We start from the raw sequence: 19,283 nt of genomic DNA, 5'->3' as shown, positions 1-19,283 counted from the left end.
CAGCACCCTTCCATTTGGTATGACAAATGCTTCAGAACCTCACTGCCTTGTTTTACTATGTCATCAGTTCAATGGTCTTTATACTAGCTATTCAAATGTTAAAATTAATTTTCATTATCCCACATAAAGTCCTTTTATATATTTTTTTATCTTTCTTTTTTTCCCCAAAAACAATCTCAGATTTAATTTTAACTTGGAACCATTCTAATAGTTTTTTTAGCAAATTCACATTTTACTTAATTATAGTGGGAGATGCAAATTCTGATCAATTTACTTAATTCATCCAATATCCAGATACAATTCTGAGTGTAACTCAACTACTGAACCCCCACAACCCTCTGCAGTGTGAAAAGTTCACTACCCTCTGAGTGAAGTTTCTCCTCACTTTCCACAGATACTGTCTGACTGGCTGAGTGCGTGTAGCATTTTTTGTGTTTTTTTCCAATTCCTGAGAAAACCAGACTTCCATACCATATTCTTCAGTTACACAATCAATCACAAAAATGTATGATACAGCAGTCACAACAAATTAACATTACTGCCACCTGTTAGCCAGGAAATCTCAAGTAGAACTAATTTAATTTATAGAAAAGATAAAACTACTTTACAAGATAAATAATTTATCTAGTTTCTTTGGAGCTTAAACTAGTGAGCTGGTGATTCAACCCAACCTTTGAAAAAAGACAAATGCATCTTCATTAATGTACGAGGAACATTTAATGGCTTTGGGCCCACACTTGTTGTATTTCAGAAAAATTGAGGGGTGGATCTCCTGAATACCTGCTGAATATTGAAAAGCCTAGATAGAGTGGACATGGGGAGGAGGTTTCCAATAGTGGGGGCATCTGGGACCAGAGGGCACAGCCTCGTAATAGAACATCCATTTAGAACAGAGGAGGAGGAGGAACTTCTTTAGCCAGAGGTAGCGAATCTGTTGAATTCATTGCCACAGGTGGCTGTGGAGGCCAAGTCATTGGCTATATTTAAGGCTGAGGTCCATAGGTTCTTGACTGGTAAGAGTATCAAAGGTTATGGGGTGAAGTCAGGAGGATAGGGTTGGGAGGAAAAATAAATCAGCCATGATGGAATGGTGGAGCAGACTCAATGAACCAAATAGCCTAGTTCTGCTCCCATGTCAGATTAGCTATTTCCCTCTCCAGGATTTGATAATGAAGTATGCTCCCAGAATATACTGAGCTAGTGCCCTATATATATGCACAGGTACAGTCTGAGATGGCCTGAGACTATATACATAAATCTTGAAAGAATCACTAACAAGGGGCATAGCCACAAAATAAGGAGCTGCTTACTCTGTTGCCATCTCTGATCAAATAATACAAGATTTAATCTTTTACTTTGATCTTGAATTAGTCCTAAAACATCTCATCATTATTAATAACATTAAGTGATTTAATATTCCTCACTATACACAGAATTGTTGCATGGACAACCCTCTGGCTCAATTTGCAAATGCAATTTTGGTTGGAAGACTAACTGAACCTTACACTTTCTTGAACTGTTCAAGTTTGAAAGTTACAGTACAAAACATTTACACTAATTCTGTGGGATGAATTTGAACTTTCCTCAATTGTATTTAACTCTCAAATATCTAAAAACATTCTAATATTTGGAATAAAAAAGAACAGGAGTTATCTTTTTAATCCTTGACCTCCAATCCAATTTTCAATCACTTCATTCATGCTTTGGACCGCCACTCCATTGTCTCCAATAGACCCACAAGCATTAGTACAGTTAACTTGGAAACTTTCTATTGATCCAAGCACTTTTTCCTGTGATGAGGGACTGATATTCCCCTTTTCCAATTTTTTTTTTAAAAAAAACAGCCTGGGTTTAATTTTTCCAAGGAAACATGAATGCAAACCCAGAACTGGATGTTTCACTCAAGTGTAAAATTACTACTTGGAAAATCTGAGAGTATTTTGAACAAAAAGTTTTCAATTTTTGGTAAACAGAATTGAAGTTTTTCTTTAAAACCATGAAGCACATGAACAATGAACAAACTTTGCGTAATTTTTCCATTGAATTGTATTGATAAACCTCCCTGTTGGTAGTTTGCATACTTAATTATGAAAAGCATACTCCTGTATGCTTATGAAAAGCATTCTCTTGTAGTGTGTGGCTCCTTAGTATTGAAAATATTCTTCAAGTTGTCTCCATAGGGCCCATAAGACATAGGAGCAGAATTAGGCCAACTGGCCCATCAGGTCTGCTCTGTCATTCAATCATGGCTGATCCCTTTTTTTTCCTCCTCAACCCCATTTCCCGGCCTTCTTCCTGTAACCTTTGATGCCATGTCCAGTCAAGAACCTATCATCTCTGCCTTAAATACACCGAATATCCTGGCATCCACAGCTGCACGTGGCAACAAATTCCACAAATTCACTACATTCTGGCTAAAGAAATTTCTCTGCATCTCTTTTTGAATGGACGCCCCCCCCCCCCCATCCTGAGGTTATACCCTCTTGTCCTAGACCCTCCCACCATGGGAACACCCTTTCCACATCACCTCTGTCAAGGTCTTTTAATATTCAAAAGGTTTCAATGAGATCCCCCCCTCATCCTTCTAAATTCCAGCGAGTACAGACCCAGAACCATCAAATGTTCCTCGTATAACCCTTTCATTCCTTGTGAACCTCCTCTGGACCTTCTCCAATGCCAGTACATCTCTAAGATGAGGAGCACAAAACCTACACAATACTCAAGGTGGGGCCTCACCAGTGCCTTATAAAGCCTCAGCATCACATCTCTGCTCTTGTATTCTAGACCTCTTGAAATGAAAGCTAACATTGCATTTGCCTTCCTCACCACCAACTCAACCTGCAAGTTAACCTTCAGGGTGTTCTGCACAAGGGCTCCCAAGTTCCTTTGCATCTCAGAATTTTGGATTTTCTGAGTCCACACATTTATTTCTACTACCAAAGTGCATGACCATGCATTTTCCAACACTGTATTTCATTTGCCACTCTCTTGCCCATTCCCCTAGTCTGTCCAAGTCCTTCTGCATCCTACCTGTTTCCTCAACACTACCTACCCCTCCACTAATCTTCGTATCATCTGCAAACTTGGCAACAAAGCCATCTATTCCATCTAAATGATTTATATATAGCAAAAAAAAAGTGGTCCCAAAACCAACTCCTGCAGAACACTAGTCACTGGCAGCCAAACAGAAAAGGATCCTTTTATTCCCACTCGCTGCCTTCTTCCAATCAGTCAATGCTCTAACCATGTTAGTAACTTTCTTGTAACACCATGGGCTCTTAACTTGGTAAGCACCTTGTCAAAGGCCTTCTGAAAGTCCAAATATACAACAGCCACTGCATCCCCTTTATCAATCCTACTTGTAATTTCTTCAAAGAATTCCAACAGGATCATCAGGCAGGATTTTCCCTTAAGGAAACCATGCTGACTTTATACTGTATAATACTCTATAAACTGTACTTAAGCATGCAAAGAGTAAAGGTGCCAAAATAAATTTTGGTTGTACCACATATTGTTTCTTAATCTACAAGCATAATGAAAATCACCATAGCACATCAGCCCCATTAAAAACAGATCATACTTGAATTAGTCTCAAGAAAAAGCTTGTGAACCCTTTGCAATTATCCGGTTTTCTGCATTAATTACTCTAAAAATGTGGCCCGATCTTCAGTTAACACAATCTGCCTAAACTAATAACATACAAACAATTGTACTTCACATCAATACTGAGTACATTTAAACAATCACAGTCTAGATTCGAAAAAATAAGTGAACATCTGGGTTAATGCCTTCTACAAAAGTTATTTGTTATCAATGAGATGAGATTGGAGGTGTGGGTTGTAGAGGTGCCCTGTCCTATATAAAAAAAAGACACAAAGGCAGGTTACTGACAGAGCCTGCTCTTCTAAAGAAAGATCTGTTCATGTGCACCATGTCTCAATCAAAACAACCTTCAGAGGACCTTAGAAGAATTATGGAGATGCATAAAGCTGGAAAAGGTTACAAAAACACTTCTAAAGAAGTGCTATGTGTTCATCAGTCCACAGTAGAAATTGTCTACAAATTCAGAATTGTTACTACTCTCCCTACGAGTGGGTGTCCAGCAAAGATCACACCAGGAGTACAAGTGCATTTCTGAAGGAGGTGAAAAAGAACCCAATGGTAACAGCAGAAGCAAAAATCTATAGAACTTGCTGAAGTCTCTGTTCATGTGTCCACTCCAAGAAAAACACTGAGCAAGAATGGTGTTCATGGAAGGACACCATGGAGGAAACCACTGCTATCCAAAAAAAAAGTTGCAAGTGTCAAGCTTGCAAAAGACCACCTGGATGTTCCTCAGTGCTTCTGGGACAAAGTTCTGTTGACAAATGAGACAAAAGTTGAACTTCTTGGTAGAAATGCACACTGCATGTTTGGAGGAAAAGGGGCACTGCACAACACCACCACAAGGCTCACAAACTTTTTCTTGCAACTGTTATGAAATTACACCCAAAGCAAATAATTCACCATTTATAAAATATAGACAATTGTACACTATACTCACCTACAACTTTAACATGTATAAAATTAAACTGCACCCCAGAGCAGGATTCTCAACTCAAATACTTACAGATCTGCTCTCTTGTTCTCCCCAAACTGCGAGTTCCTTCGATTCTATTTCTTCAGGACTCATACGTACCAAATAGAAGGGAACAATCTCTTCTCGTACGACACGCCGAAAGAGCCCCTGCAAAAAACAGTTCTACTTTATCCAACATAAAAGTGAAAGAGTAAGAAGAAACAATTAATGAGATTGATAAAATAGTTAATTACAAAAGCAGGTGGTTTTGTGTCAAATGCACAAGTGCCAACTTTACCACATGACACAGAAAGGATACCTGGTTCCTGGGGTTCTTTAAATTGAACATGATACTCCGGTATCTGCTCTTGTACTTGCTGTGAGTATCTTGAAACAGGGTGAAAAGCTCTTTTTCAACATTCACAGCTATCCTTCCTATTGTGTCCTCAGTTACGTCAAGATCGTCACAATCATTTACCCTGGGTTGTATAAACATAAATACATTTGGGTCATTACCAACCAGGACAGAGCCCTCCATCTTACGAGAAAGGATTATGCATGACATCTGCAGAGTTGGGTAGTGAATAAGATTGACCTACTGGGCACAGTCAAAGGATTACAGAGAGTATAAGTAACCTATGTACAGCAACTAAAACAGTTAATGAACTTCCTGTTTGCTCGTCATAGGTACAAACACTATTGTTAAACTGTTTAATAATCCACAGCTAAAAACTAGGAATTTAAAAAAGTGTTTGGGGGAAAAAAAATAATTCAGTTAATTAAATAAACTGGGACTAAAAAGCTAGCATTATTTACAATGACAGTTAAGCAACCATACATGGCAAATTGAACTTAAAGCAGTTACATATGTCGTTTTTCATTTTAGTAGGAAAAATAAAATTTTTCCAAGGGTACAGAAGTGAAGAAATGGGAGACTGACAGGCTATTGGAAGGACAAAGTAAGACAGTTACTAAAAATACGTTCTGAGTGTTTGGCTCTGCCACTGGAAACAAAGTAGAAAAGGGAATTGTGCTACTATCTAAACAATGCCTAGACTTCAGCTGACAGCATAATAAATTTGGTTTAGGAAAGAAATGAAGGTCCCGGAGAAGGTGGAGGCAAAGTTTACCAGAATGGCATTAGGGCAAGAAACTTCATTCACATGAAGAGCTGAGAAAAATCTGTGTCCTTTCCTTACAGTAGAGGAAGTTAAGGGAAGAATCTTGTAAAGGGTCAGTACCCCAAGGGGACAAATTTAAGGCGACAGGCCAAAGAACCAGAGAAGAGAAAAAATAGTCAATAGGTTGATAAAATTTGGAATACTCAGCCCAGGTGACTGGAGGGAAGTAAAATTCATTCAAGTACAGGTTTGTTTGTGTCAGTAGAAAGCCTTGTAGGTTTGTAGGGAGAAAACAGAATAGGTAAATCAATAAATAGATTGCTGGCACTGGCAAATGGACTGAATAACTGCCTCCTGTGAGGTTTTTTTTAAAAAACACACTGAATGCTCCCCCTCTCTTGCTTCTTGCAATGCTTAGCCTAATCTGAGGGTTAAAGCAGTTACACAAGATAATGAATAAGGACAGAATTACACCAGGAAAGAGTCTGAAAACACCTGCAAATTTTCACCAATTTGTAATAGCTACATATGGCAAAAGCTTGATAATCAATAAACTGAATTGTTCCATTTTTCTAACCAGTTTTGCTTTGAAATATTCACTTTTTACTCAGTGTTGAGAATTCAAAATCACACAAATTACTGCTTGTAGTATGCTCCTGTTTTCTCTGAACAGAAAACGCTGAACTGTTACACTGTGTCATAACCAGACACTAATTTCTTGCACGAGAAATTTTTTTGCCCATAATTTTACTAAAGCTTATAAGAGTATGAGAAATGGGAGGAGGATTCGGTCAATCTGTCTGTCAAGCCTAATCATGCAGAAATTTGCCACGTAGAATTACCACCCAAAGATGCTAAACGTTGAAGTGATTGTTTTAAAAATCAAATGATAACTCCTAAATTTTAATAATAATGAACCACAGAATTGGGAATTACTAAAATACGGAAAGATAAACTAAAAAAATGACAATCGATACAAAGATGGCATTTCAATATGATTAATCCATAAAAATTCTGCATGTTACACCTGGCCCTTTCATAGATCACAAATTGTTCTGCATTGAATTTCTCACCTTTTACAAAGGATCTCCTTCAGTGACCGGCGAATGTTGTGGCGGATTTGGGAATTAGATAATTGACTGGCATTTTTTACAGCAGTAACCGGAGGCTGTTTATCCACTGATTTGTTTGCTGTAGACTGCTCACTTGGAAGGACAGACTGTTTTGCTGTGGGAGTAGAGTGCTTTAGTGGTATTCGGTATTCAGATCCAGCAATGCCTTTAGGTGAAGACTGTGGCTTAGATGAAATTGGATACTTAGCTGAAACTTGTGGCTTAGGTAAAATTTTCTGTTTGAACAAAGTCTGTTTAGCAGTAAGTTGTTGAGATGCAGGAACAGGTCGCTTAGCTACAACACGATGTTCTGCAGTATTGACTGGCTGCTTCAATGCTGCAGCTGATGGCTTTGAGGACGTAGTTTGCATACTTGCATTAGACGGTTGTTCCACAGGTGCAGAATCAGATATCTTGGTGTCAACTGGACCCTCTCGTTGAACTATTAAAGAAAATATATTTTTCCAGAGTGAAACATCTTGTGTGGTGCAATATTCTTGATGCATAAGTATTGCATCTTCATAAAATGTGCATTTCAATTTGACATGAAAACAAAAAGGAACTCAAAAACACACATCTTAACTGAATAAAGTTCAGGAAACAATTCCCGTGGATTCATTGATACGGTCTTAAAGCCTCAATAGCATGGCCTTATGAATCTGGCCATGCATTGCATAAAAAGAACTGAACTACTTCATCTAGCAGCAAGTTATATTCAGTTAAAATAAGTTACTGCATGGTTTCGGTAGATCATCCTACAAGAGACCAGTCAGTGCTTTTACTAGCAGGCAACAGTGGACCTGTCAATATGGTCTTCTAATGTTCTACAAAGTGTTGTCTAAAGGAGCCAGAAACATAATACTGTAAACACAAAATACATGAAAATATATTAGCAAATTGTAATTACTATACAACTACAACACAGCAGTCGATTATTCTGGGGAATGTTTATTGAGCATGCACTGAAATAATGCATGTCCTCAATGTCAAAAATCCCGCATTGGCTGCTTATGAACTTCAGTTTCACTTCTTCAAAGCAACTCATCTGTAAAATATTCTTAAAATACCAGACTTCAAATTCTAAAATAGAATGCAGTATAACTAATCATTTACAAATTACTATTGCAATATCTACTTATTTGAATTATAAGCTATTGAACAATGATCTTACCCAGAATTCATTACACATTTTTAATTATACATCAGTGAAACGTTGCATTTTGTAAATTTAGAACAAAATGCTGGAAAACTCAGGCCAGAGTTCACTTTGTTGCTCTCTCCAAAAGCACTCCATGTTCCACTGGGAAAAATTTCTTTCCTTTTAAATTGTGAGAGACCATAGTTCTATAGGATTTGCTTCTTGAAAGGGTAGAACAATGGTTTCTGTGCTGTTGCAGTTCTTGTATGAAACCTCTACATGTTGTTTCACCATCTCCTCAGCCATTACAAAAACAACTATTTATAATTAACTTATTCTTAACATGCAATGAACATTGACTGATGGTTAACTTTTGAAGTCCCCTTCATGTCTTATCGTTAATCAGGTTGCATGAGTTGCATCATTTTTGAGCACTTTAGTTGGGGTATGAAAACATTATACTAAACGAATGTATACTGAACTTAAAAGAACTGAAATGCTCTGTTATCTTTCAGCTTTCTAGAGTCTCACAGAACAAACCCAAGTGTTTAGCTCCAGTTGCTTGGGATTCATCTTTTGTTGTTGTAATGTTATATTTAATTGGTTTTAATTTTCTGGTAACTGCTTATATTTCTATCATTTTCAGTCCTCTCATTGTAGTGTTTTTTCTAAAAAAAAATTGTGGTACAAAGTTAATGATTAAGCTTTGTCAAAACCAGAAACAACAGTTAAAAATAACTGCAACACCACCACTTGTTAAGCTTGTGGCTGATCACTTCCACAGCCACTTTAGTGTTATGCTGAATACCACGTTATTGCATTAAAATTGCATGCAATTAAAACAGGACATTGTAGTGGTAAAACTGGCATGTCTTAAAACAGAACAAATGGATTGCCGTGAACACAAAATAAAATTAACTACGGAAAACAAAAATGCTCATCTTAATTTTAAGTGGCAGCAAAACAGGAAAATCAAGATTGGGTGCATTTCAGGAAACCCTCTCTGTTATCCCACATCTCAAACACCTTAACATTCATCACATGTATAATACATAACCTGAACTTAACAGTTAATGTTATGGGCTGCCCCAAAACTTTTTCCACTTTTGCTGTGCCTACTTGTTGCAGTGTAATACATACTTTGTTACCTACCTTTGTCATTTAATTGTCATCCATCAACTATTAGGTGTCATTGCAGGTGACCTCAATGCATAGTCTCAGTTTAGTACCATGGAACTGCAGCACCATCAGTGCTGTTGCCTTTCAGGTGTTTCTCCCTCACCCTAATAGATAAAATGTTCTATGGTGCTATCTACAGAGGTATGAGGGGCAAAGGAATAACTCTGGCATCCAACCTACCCTTCAATCAGTATCACAAATTAACTAGTTAATTACCTATAGCTGTGCAGAGTTTAGCCATACTCCAGCTCATGGTAATCCTTCATCACTCAAATTAGCAAGGAAGCATCCAGGAAGGCGAAAGTATACTGAGATACACATGGAGGACAACACAAACAGAACTGCATCATACAAACTAACCACTCATCTGATTAAACGCAATTTGCCACAGAGTATGTAGATCTCTGTAGGACTCGAGTTTAGAATGAGCAGAACTGCAGTGAAAGTATATTTTCACTCTAAAGGAATAACTAAAATGATATTTGGGGTGGGGAGCATGGGGTGTTGGATGAAACTTTACTGTGAGTAGACACAAATTGAACTTGCACTCAGATGAGCCGAGATAGCTCGAGGTACTGAGTGAGTGGCTTGCCCTGGCTCCTAATTTGTACATTAATATTTTTTTGATCTGATATCAAAGATGCAAAGCACTTAAAGAGGACATGAAAAAGCCAGATCTCAGGATCAGTGCAGCACACCCTTCTTGATCTTGTTGCATGTTAAGTTGCTTATTTTTTGGAAGCAATGTGCTCCACTAAAAAATAAATGACTTACAAATAACAGTAGATAATTAAAATCAGGTCAGTTGCACCTCGTAGCAATTTTCAATTAAATCCAGCATTTTATACTTCGACCAAAAATATCACGGTCCAATAATACTTAAAATTATTCTGTGACAGTGCAGGACACTTTCCATGAGCAATGATCTATTTCTGCCATCAGCTATTAATGATCTTGAGATTTTAACATTGAAATATATCACAGTAAACTTAATTACACTCAGATTTGTTCTGACTAATGAAAACACTGCAAAACAGATAGAGAAGTTCCTTAAAGATTGTCAAAGTAAGTTTTATGGTGAAAAAATGCTTCTATGCAAATACATTCCTAGCCCTCACTATTAGTGTTACTACATTCATCTATGGCTTTATTTTTTTTCCTCAAAATTTTAAATAAGCAGTATTCACACAATTACCAGCAACAAAGCCTCATCAAAAATGCATTTAATATAAATTGCTATATAAATTCAATGCATGGATATTCATACATCTAACTGATCTAGAACATTCATAAGGTGTAGACTGTGATTTCAATTGTTAGTACAAAGGTAAGATTACGCACTCAAGTCTTTCCTCTGTGCTAACCTTGATTTGGGCTTCCTCCAGATGATAGACCCTGAAAATTCAGGTTGTGAGCTTGAATGTGAGAACTAGGAACACCCACTTGGCTACATTCCCAATACATAAATACTAGTTTGTGGAAGATGCCCCCTTTCAAACAAAATTCTGCTTGACTATTTAGATGAATGATCACCGTCCATTAAAGTGTGGACACCACTCATCTCAAAAATCAGGTTGTCTTTCGCTAATGGTGACACCTTCACAAATAAAACTGGATTAAGCAGATGCAATTGTTGGGTGGGTGCCATAAAGATAAATAACACTTGTTAATCAGTTGTTAACCTGCTTCCATAGATCTATTCCAACTACTCTGGTAGATTTATATAGATTCTATTTCAGTTTTCATATAGCACAGAGCTCACACAACAGCCAACATTGCCCCTGCATTCCAACTCATTCTTGTTTATGGGCATTAACGTTGTAGAGTATTAGTGTTACACTCATTTCCAAAGTTAATGGGCCTGAAGCACTGAGACTACAACTACATTTAAATTTTGACAGGTATTTCAAGTCATTATAATATAAATATCAGAATGAAAAAAGATAATTTCTACATTAAAGAAATGAGTATGTTCTATTCCGGAAGCCCTGGCTTCACTCTATACAAATTTAATTATTTACTGAGAACATATGATATGTTCAGCAAGGTTAAGTCCACTCCAATCAAAAAAAGGGAAATAGAGGAGGGCAGCATTATTGCCAATCATAGTTCATCAAGAATTATTTGGATGCTTTTAAACCATGGGAACAATAATTTGTATTGTGTGAATATAGCTTTATTTCCAATTCAATCATATACACAATTGCATATTTATCAAGTTGGTGACAGGTCTACTTAGTCTTAGCACTACAGCACAGAAACAGGCCCTTCAACCCATTTGCTCTGTGCCAGCCTGGTCTCCCAACTAATCCCATCTAATTGCAACCAGTCAATAGCCCTCTATAACCCTCCTGACCCATGTACTTAATCAAACTTCCCTTAGATGTTGTAATTAAATTTGTATCCACCACTTATGCCGGCAGTTCATTCCATAATTGCAACAACCTCTGAGTGAAGTTATCCCTCAGATCCCCCTTTCACTCTAAACCAATAATCTCTCATTCTTAATGTGATTTCTACTGTGGTATGGCCTTGGGTTCTGCAATTGTACTTTCCTGTCCATCTAGTTGACAATCAATGTACAGAAGCATCTTTTTAATGCCAGCAGACTCCAAAATGCTTCTATGGATGGCCATTATAAAGATTATCTAGTAGCTCAGCCAAGGTTTAAAAATATACACAATTTTCTCCCCTAATAGGCTCAGGATTCACATGATCAGTCAAAAATACACAAGTATCAGATTCATAAATACTTGCACCTTACATTATGTGAAATGGTTTTGTGCTAGAAAGTATTCAGATTTCCATGGGTAACAGAAGTGTAGACTACCTCTTACTTCTAATACTTTAAAGCAAATTGGTGCTGCACAAATCTGGCAATATGTGGCAACTTTTTGCAAGCATGGAAAGAAAAAACATGCCCATAATTCATGCATACTACAAATCTTTCACTGCCAAGATACAACAGCTAGGTGTAACAATTATAACATTTTAGCTGAATTGCAATCCAACCTATCAACTGCCAATATTTTCCAGAAACCAAGTTGTTTTTTGAATACCCAGCTATTTAGAAATACCTTTCCTAATGGTATAGCAGAGAATCAGTAAAAGAACAAGATTTTATTTATCTCGCATTTGTGACTACTGGGTGTCTCAAAGCATTTTAACGAAGCACTTCTAAAGGAGTTGGGAAAGTATACTGCATGAGGATATTTATATTCCACAGTAGATCAACGGTTAAGTCAACAGATGAAAAGTTAGTTGATGTAGATCAATGAGTGGAAGTGTGAGATTATGGCATCAAAAGGATGATAATTACTCAAATGGAAAGACCAAAAATAGGCTACATTCAGAGGGATCTATGTATTCCAGTACATGAATCTTTTTCAAGGTAGTAGGCAGGTGCGGCAAATTGTTGAAGACCAACAGCATTTTAGGGTTTAAGGAATAGGCATGGAGTTTACAAAGAGTGAAGGTGAGGTTGTAACCTGGAGTACTGGGTACTGTTGTCCTCTTATTTAGGAAGAGAATGAGTGCAGGAGGCAACATGGAAAGACTGACGAGGCTAATTCTTGGAATGAGAGGGCTGTGTTCTCACAAATGGCTAAAACCTAAATCTGTTGTTTTTTTTTTGGAGTTTATAAGAATGTGAGTGGCTTTTTGCAACATGCAAAATACAAAAGGGCACGGCATGGTAGATGTTGAGACATTTCCGTTAGTGGGATAATTTTGAACATGGAGACAGTTACAAAAATGAGCGGAAATTCTAAAATGAGGTTTGCAGGAAATTCCTCTGGCAGAGCATGGTGAATGTGTGAAATTCTGTCTACCGGAGGACTGTGAGGGCAATAACACTGGAAGCATTTACAGGGGTGGGTTAAATTTTTGAAAATTTCGGAATAATAAGCGCCAAGGAGAATTGGCACAGTAGGAGTTGAGGCCTGAAACAGATAAGCCATGATCCTATATAATAGCTGGTTAGGTTGAGGCCAAGTGACCTACTCCTGTTTCCCTGAGTTTTGTATTTTGTTTTTCTTTGTTGTACTTTTAAGTGAATGCAAAGCCCAGACTGACGAAGTTTAAAATCATGAACTTTAGGCAGATATAAAATTATAACTGCTCTAGCAGAGGCACCCCATTTAGAAAAGCAGATTATGCACATTTCAGTACAATAGTTACAAATGGATTATCACACTGAAAACTGAACCTCCAAACTTCACTGAAGGATAAAGCATTCTTTCTGTACATTCAAGACAATACACCACCCTCTCAATAAATTCTCTTCAGCTGACATGATGCTTAAATTATACTAAATCCAGAGAGGCACCTTCTCACCTCATTTCTTCAAGGATGCCAGAGAATGTTGCAAGGAAGTCACTTGTGAAATTTGAAATACCTCCTCAGTGTAGCTATGAAGAAGCAAGAGGTCCAGCTTCTGCTGAAGACCATCAACCTGAAAATTCAACTGTTTCACTTCATAAAGACACTGCTCAACTTGAAACTGACTTCTGGATATATTGCAGACACTGCTCAAGTGTTTGGAGTTATAATACAAATACACTCCACTCCAGAGCTCCAGGTACACTTCCTATTGAAGATAAACTTAACCTGGAAAAGGAGTCACTTATCATAGTGGAATTCAGCAGGACTGGCAGCATCTATGGAAATGAACAGATGACATTTTGGGCCAAGACCCTTCTTTTTGCTTGATCTGCTGAGTTCTTCCAGCATTTTGTGTGTTGCTTTGCATTTCCTGCATATGCAGAATCTTCTATTTATCACGTTATTTAATCAATTTTAAACTGGCTTTTGTCCAAACTGAAATAAAAATGAAAAATGCTTGAAAAACTTGCAAGCCACGCAACTTCACCAAGAGTAAAAGAGCAATGTTTCAGATCCATTACCTTTCAGAGTCTGTTTGTCTATTTGTTAAGATCTTGTGCAGAAAATTTTATTATTTTTCTTTTTACAGATACTGCCAGCGTTCTAGTATTTTCTGTTTTATTATAGATTACCAGCACATGCATTTTTCCTTTCACCTGTGTTCAACTACAGGGATAGTTAGAGAAACTGCACTTTTTAATTTCTTTTAAACAAGTTAAATGATCTTGCTTTAGCTTCATGTAGATGCCAGGAGATACTCTGCATGCGAAATGAGGACTTTAGCTTAGGTCTCTACCAGTCTCTTTATTTGCAATCTTCTTAATGTTAAGCAATACTGAACATCTGAAATTCTGAATCCAAATCTTTTCCTATTTGTCTCACCCAAAAGTGTTCCTAAAAAAAAAATTGCATGCTAAAAAACCCTGTAAAGAACAATCAATTTCGTTTGAATAGCTTTATGTTGCAGTACTATAGCCCTAACTGTACATTAGCATTCCAGCACATTGGCATGAAGTTGTGGTCCATTCTTTCATGCAGCAATCCCTCAATTATTGAATTCCAGCTTCATCTGCATTGCCCAAAGGTGCAAACAAATATTTTCATATGGAAATAATTCACTTGCTCATCTTGAGCTTCCATAAATATTTAGTCTTGTTATCTTCACATTCTGTATACATCTTCACATTCTTGCATTTGTTATACCATATGCCTACATTCCTCGCCGTTTCACCTTGAAATAATACTGCTCCTTAAACTGTAGTCTTCCATGTACTACCACCTCACTACATTCATTCAGCAACATAGGCTCCTTCTGCACAAGCATTTATCCTTTAGAACTCTACCTCACACTTTTAGTTACATCTCTTTAAACAGTTAGTTATCTCTATTATTTTAACCCATTTAATAGTTTTCCACTGTATTTACATCATAATGGTGCTATGAAAATGCAATTTGTTGGACAACCTCCAACAATAACAAAGAGATGGCAACTAATCACCTGTGCCCACACTAAAACTGTGGGAAGGGGAGGGCCAGGCAGTCCCTTGATCATTCAGTTTCTCCGCTTTAAAAGGAAGACTTCACAAAATTGTTAACGAATTAATATTTGTATTTGTGAAAGGTCAAGATACGAGTGCCACATATATTCAAACTTTCCATCACAATTATTTCAATCATTCACAATCATTTGCAAACAGGTTTGCAAATAGAAAAACACTACTAGACTACAGGAAGTCAAAAAATCTTGCAGAATAGAATGATGATATGAAACAATACAATCTGTAAAACAGCATTTTAAAAAAAAATCATGGTCAGGAAGTGGTGTCTGTTGGTGAGGCAGGCATTTATTGCACTGATAGAGCAACTAAGAACTAACCAAGCTAGTTTGGAATTGTTGTGCACGAAAAAGTAAAGACTATGTATGGGTTTAAATCCCTTTAATGACTGTGCTAAACCAACCTTTTGTGATCCAACCCTCATTCATTTTTAATCGATCTTACAATATTTGATGTTATTCATTGGCTGAATTAGGATTATTTGAAAATTATCCACATAATACTCTATTCATTATTAGGAGACAGACTGACAAAGAGTTTGAGATATTAAGAAATATACAAATATGGATAGAAGCAAAGCTTCAGTTTCCTTAAAGTGGGTAAACTTGCTACTATTTTCTTCTCGTTGGCTTTTCAGAGTTCATCAAGAGTCAAGAATGTTGCAATAGGATGCAATTGCCACACGCAGCAGAACTGTTGTGTTTTCAAAGGAAGTGTTGATAACTGTTTACATTAGAGGGTTCTGAACTTAGGGAGAGTAAAGTAGTAATTAAATTTAGGATGATTTTCTAAAGGAGTGGTACACATGGAAGTGATCTTGTGAACAGTACATACCTACATACGATTGATCCCAAATTCCAGTTTTTACATTATGGGAAGCCAACAAAGTGCTCTGGGATTTTCATGTTTGGTTCACTATAAGTTGTATAGCACCTCCATGAATTTACTGAAATTCATACAAAATCTACAAGTCTGTATTTTAAGGTTTTAAACAATGGTTTTGATCACTGCATAATCAGAGTAATTTGATAGAGGCAGAATTCTCTGTACACTTGTCAAATGTAACCACAAACTGAAAGCTGAACCCAGAATGCAGGTTTTCTTTAAGCCGCCAGTGCTAAGTCTTGATAAAGCACCCCGCCATTCAGCATCATTTGAAGTTGACCACGATGGAGGAATGTCATGACAAGATAAATTAAAAGTCGGAAATGCTTGAGATAAAAAACTTTTGAACATTTTAACTTTATAAAACAACATTCAAATGCAACTGTTTCTATTTGTGTTGAATCAAACTCTTCAAAATAAATGTACTTACTTGTCACAATACAGGAAGAGTAACCATTTTGCCAACTCCAAGCAGTTCCATCAGTTCCTTGCCCTTTGTTTCCATGTGCTCCTCCAACTATTCTTTGTTACACACTCATTAACCCAACTTCTATGGAATGTATTTTAAAAGCCATTTACCAACACCACGGGAAAACTTTCCAGAACTCATTAACCTACCCGTTAACATTTGGGACATGGAAGGAAACCAGAGTAGCTGGTAGAAATCCACGTGGTTACAGGGATGAATGTTTAAATTCGATAGAGTATGATGTCAACATTAAACCCAGCACCGTACTACAGCTGTAAGGCAACAATGCTACTGTTGTCACACAGCAACCGACAGTCACAAAAGGTGCTAAAATATTTTAGATCAGTGTGGTCCATAAAACACTACATTCAAAATATAGCATAGAAGAAAAGGTTTGAAGAGTAATGAAAGGAGATTAACCACAAATTTTATAGTTAATAGCTTTTTATCACTTTAACCTAAGCAAATTCAAAACAGTCTGAGCTTATTGATCAGATTAATGGAAAAAATACCCATCATTTAAGGCACATATGTGTCACATACATTTGAGTACGATGCAAGAAAGGTTGAGAAATCCTGTTGTTGTTCTTGGAGTGCCACTACTTTGTCTCCCAGCAGTACATTTGTAGAATGTCATACTCAATAGCAAAACACTACCGAATTAACCCTGACACAAAGATCATTACACTAACAATCTGCTGCAGCAAGTTTTCGAATTCACTGATTTCCTTGACAAAGCAGAATTTTCTGAATGTATTTTAACATCCAAAAATTAACCAATTATTCAAAGTAATGTGTGACCAGTTTGCCGTTAACTTTACCCAGTGTTTTAAATTTGTGGCTTTCAATACTCTTTTGCATAAAAGTAGAAAGTAAAAATAATTCCCACTCACCTCACAGCTTTTTGAATGTTGACTGATATGCAATAACAACCTCAATAAAGTCAAAGAAAATGCAGTATTTCAAGAGGCAAGGTTGAGTTTCAGAAGTTCAAAAATAAAAATATTAAGTTTCTCAGATCTACCCTCATTTTTTTTTTTAAGCAGACTGTTTAATGCACAAATTCCTGCTCTCATCTCAGAAGCACCACTCATCCAGGACTTCACTGAGATGCTAATTTTCCAAGTGGATAACAAGATTTCACTGAGATCTGACTGCCATGTTAATGCCACCTTCCCAAAGACTAAACCTTTCCTTCTTCATGGTGTGGTACACAAAGCTGAAATCAAATCTGTTTCAGACTTAGTCAGAAATCAAATCCTTGAAATACTAATTTCCTCTGTGATAGATGAGGTCTTGGTCCTTAAAACAAATGTGACTAGATGTTTAAAAGAAAATTTGCTCATTGTCCAATACATTGATATGGATTGAACAAAATGCAGCACACTAATAACATTGCCCATCTTATTAAATCCAACATTAGTGAAAGAAAATTCTGTCAGTTTATAAACGTCAAGGAGGAACTGTGTAAAATATCTAACTGCATTACAAAGACTACTGAAACTATGTATTTAGAAGATGCAAGTACTACATAATTGTGTAAGTGGTTCTAATGAGAAAGGTTTCTAGCTCATGGTTCTCTTGATGAATATTTGCTAGGTTAATGTTAAACCCAAAGTTTTAGGTTCCTAAGGTGTAATACATATGCTTTCCAAGCATTATAAATCCTCTAACATGAGGAAATCTGCAGATGCTGGAATTTCAAGCAACACACATAAATCCTCTAGCTAGTCCAATCCAACCACATGCCATTTCATCTGTGGCTGCCAGGTGGTTGAAGAACAAGTAATGGAAAGAGATGTTATAATCTACAGTTCCCAATGAGCCATTGTGACTAACACAACTCAATCCCCAGCAGGTTTGTGGAGACCTATGTTCAGTTATACTAGGAACTGAATGCCTTCAATGACTACAGACCAGTGACATTAACCTCCCACATCATGAAGACCCTGGAGAGACTTGTACTGGAGCTGCTCCGGCCTATGGTCAGGCCACACTTAGATCCCCTCCAGTTCACCTACCAGCCCCGACTAGGAGTTGAGGATGCCATCGTCTACCTGCTGAACCGTGTCTACACCCACCTGGACAAGCCAGCGAGCACTGTGAGGGTCATGTTTTTTGACTTCTCCAGTGCGTTCCACACCATCCACCCTGCTCTGCTGGGGGAGAAGCTGACAGCGATGCAGGTGGATGCTTCCCTGGTGTCATGGATTCTTGATTACCTGACTGGCAGACCACAGTACGTGAGCTTGCAACACTGTGTCTCCGACAGAGTGATCAGCAGCACAAGGGACTGTCTTGTCTCCCTTCCTCTTCACCACTTACTCCTTGGACTTCAACTACTGCACAGAGTCTTGTCATCTTCAGAAGTTTTCTGATGACTCTGCCATAGTTGGATGCATCAGCAAGGGAGGTGAGGCTGAGAACAGGGCTACGGTAGGAAACTTTGTCACATGGTGTGAGCAGAATTATCTGCAGCTTAATGTGAAAACGACCAAGGAGCTGGTGGTAGACCTAAGGAGAGCTAAGGTACCGGTGACCCCTGTTTCCATCCAGGGGGTCAGTGTGGACATGGTGGAGGAGTACAAATACCTGGCGATATGAATTGACAATAAACTGGACTGGTCAAAGAACACTGAGGCTGTCTACAAGAAGGGTCAGAGCCGTCTCTATTTCCTGAGGAGAATGAAGTCCTTTAACATCTGCCGGACGATGCTGAGAATGTTCTACGACTCTGTGGTGGCCAGTGCTATCATGTTTTCTGTTGTGTGCTGGGACAGCAGGCTGAGGGTAGCAGACACCAACAGAATCAACAAACTTGTTCGAAAGGCCAGTGATGTTGTGGGGATGGAACTGGACTCTGGCGGTGGTGTCTGAAAAAG

The 19,283-nt window shown here is 37.6% G+C and overlaps 1 protein-coding gene across 2 annotated transcripts in view; it reads right to left on the bottom strand.

Annotated features, from left to right (window-relative positions):
* Nucleotides 1-19,283, bottom strand: part of LOC134342647 (death-inducer obliterator 1-like) — a 106,385-nt gene that overhangs the window by 40,426 nt on the left and 46,676 nt on the right. For both annotated transcript variants that reach the window (XM_063041021.1, XM_063041022.1), the window contains 3 exons: nt 6,753-7,233; nt 4,878-5,037; nt 4,610-4,726 (listed from right to left, as the gene is read on the bottom strand). In XM_063041021.1, the coding sequence (XP_062897091.1) occupies nt 4,610-4,726; nt 4,878-5,037; nt 6,753-7,233 (758 nt within the window). The remainder of the gene's footprint in view (nt 1-4,609; nt 4,727-4,877; nt 5,038-6,752; nt 7,234-19,283) is intronic.

Source organism: Mobula hypostoma, chromosome 2 (genome assembly GCF_963921235.1).
Source record: "Mobula hypostoma chromosome 2, sMobHyp1.1, whole genome shotgun sequence".
NCBI lineage: Eukaryota > Metazoa > Chordata > Chondrichthyes > Myliobatiformes > Myliobatidae > Mobula > Mobula hypostoma.
This window is presented reverse-complemented; position numbering and strand designations above follow the sequence as displayed.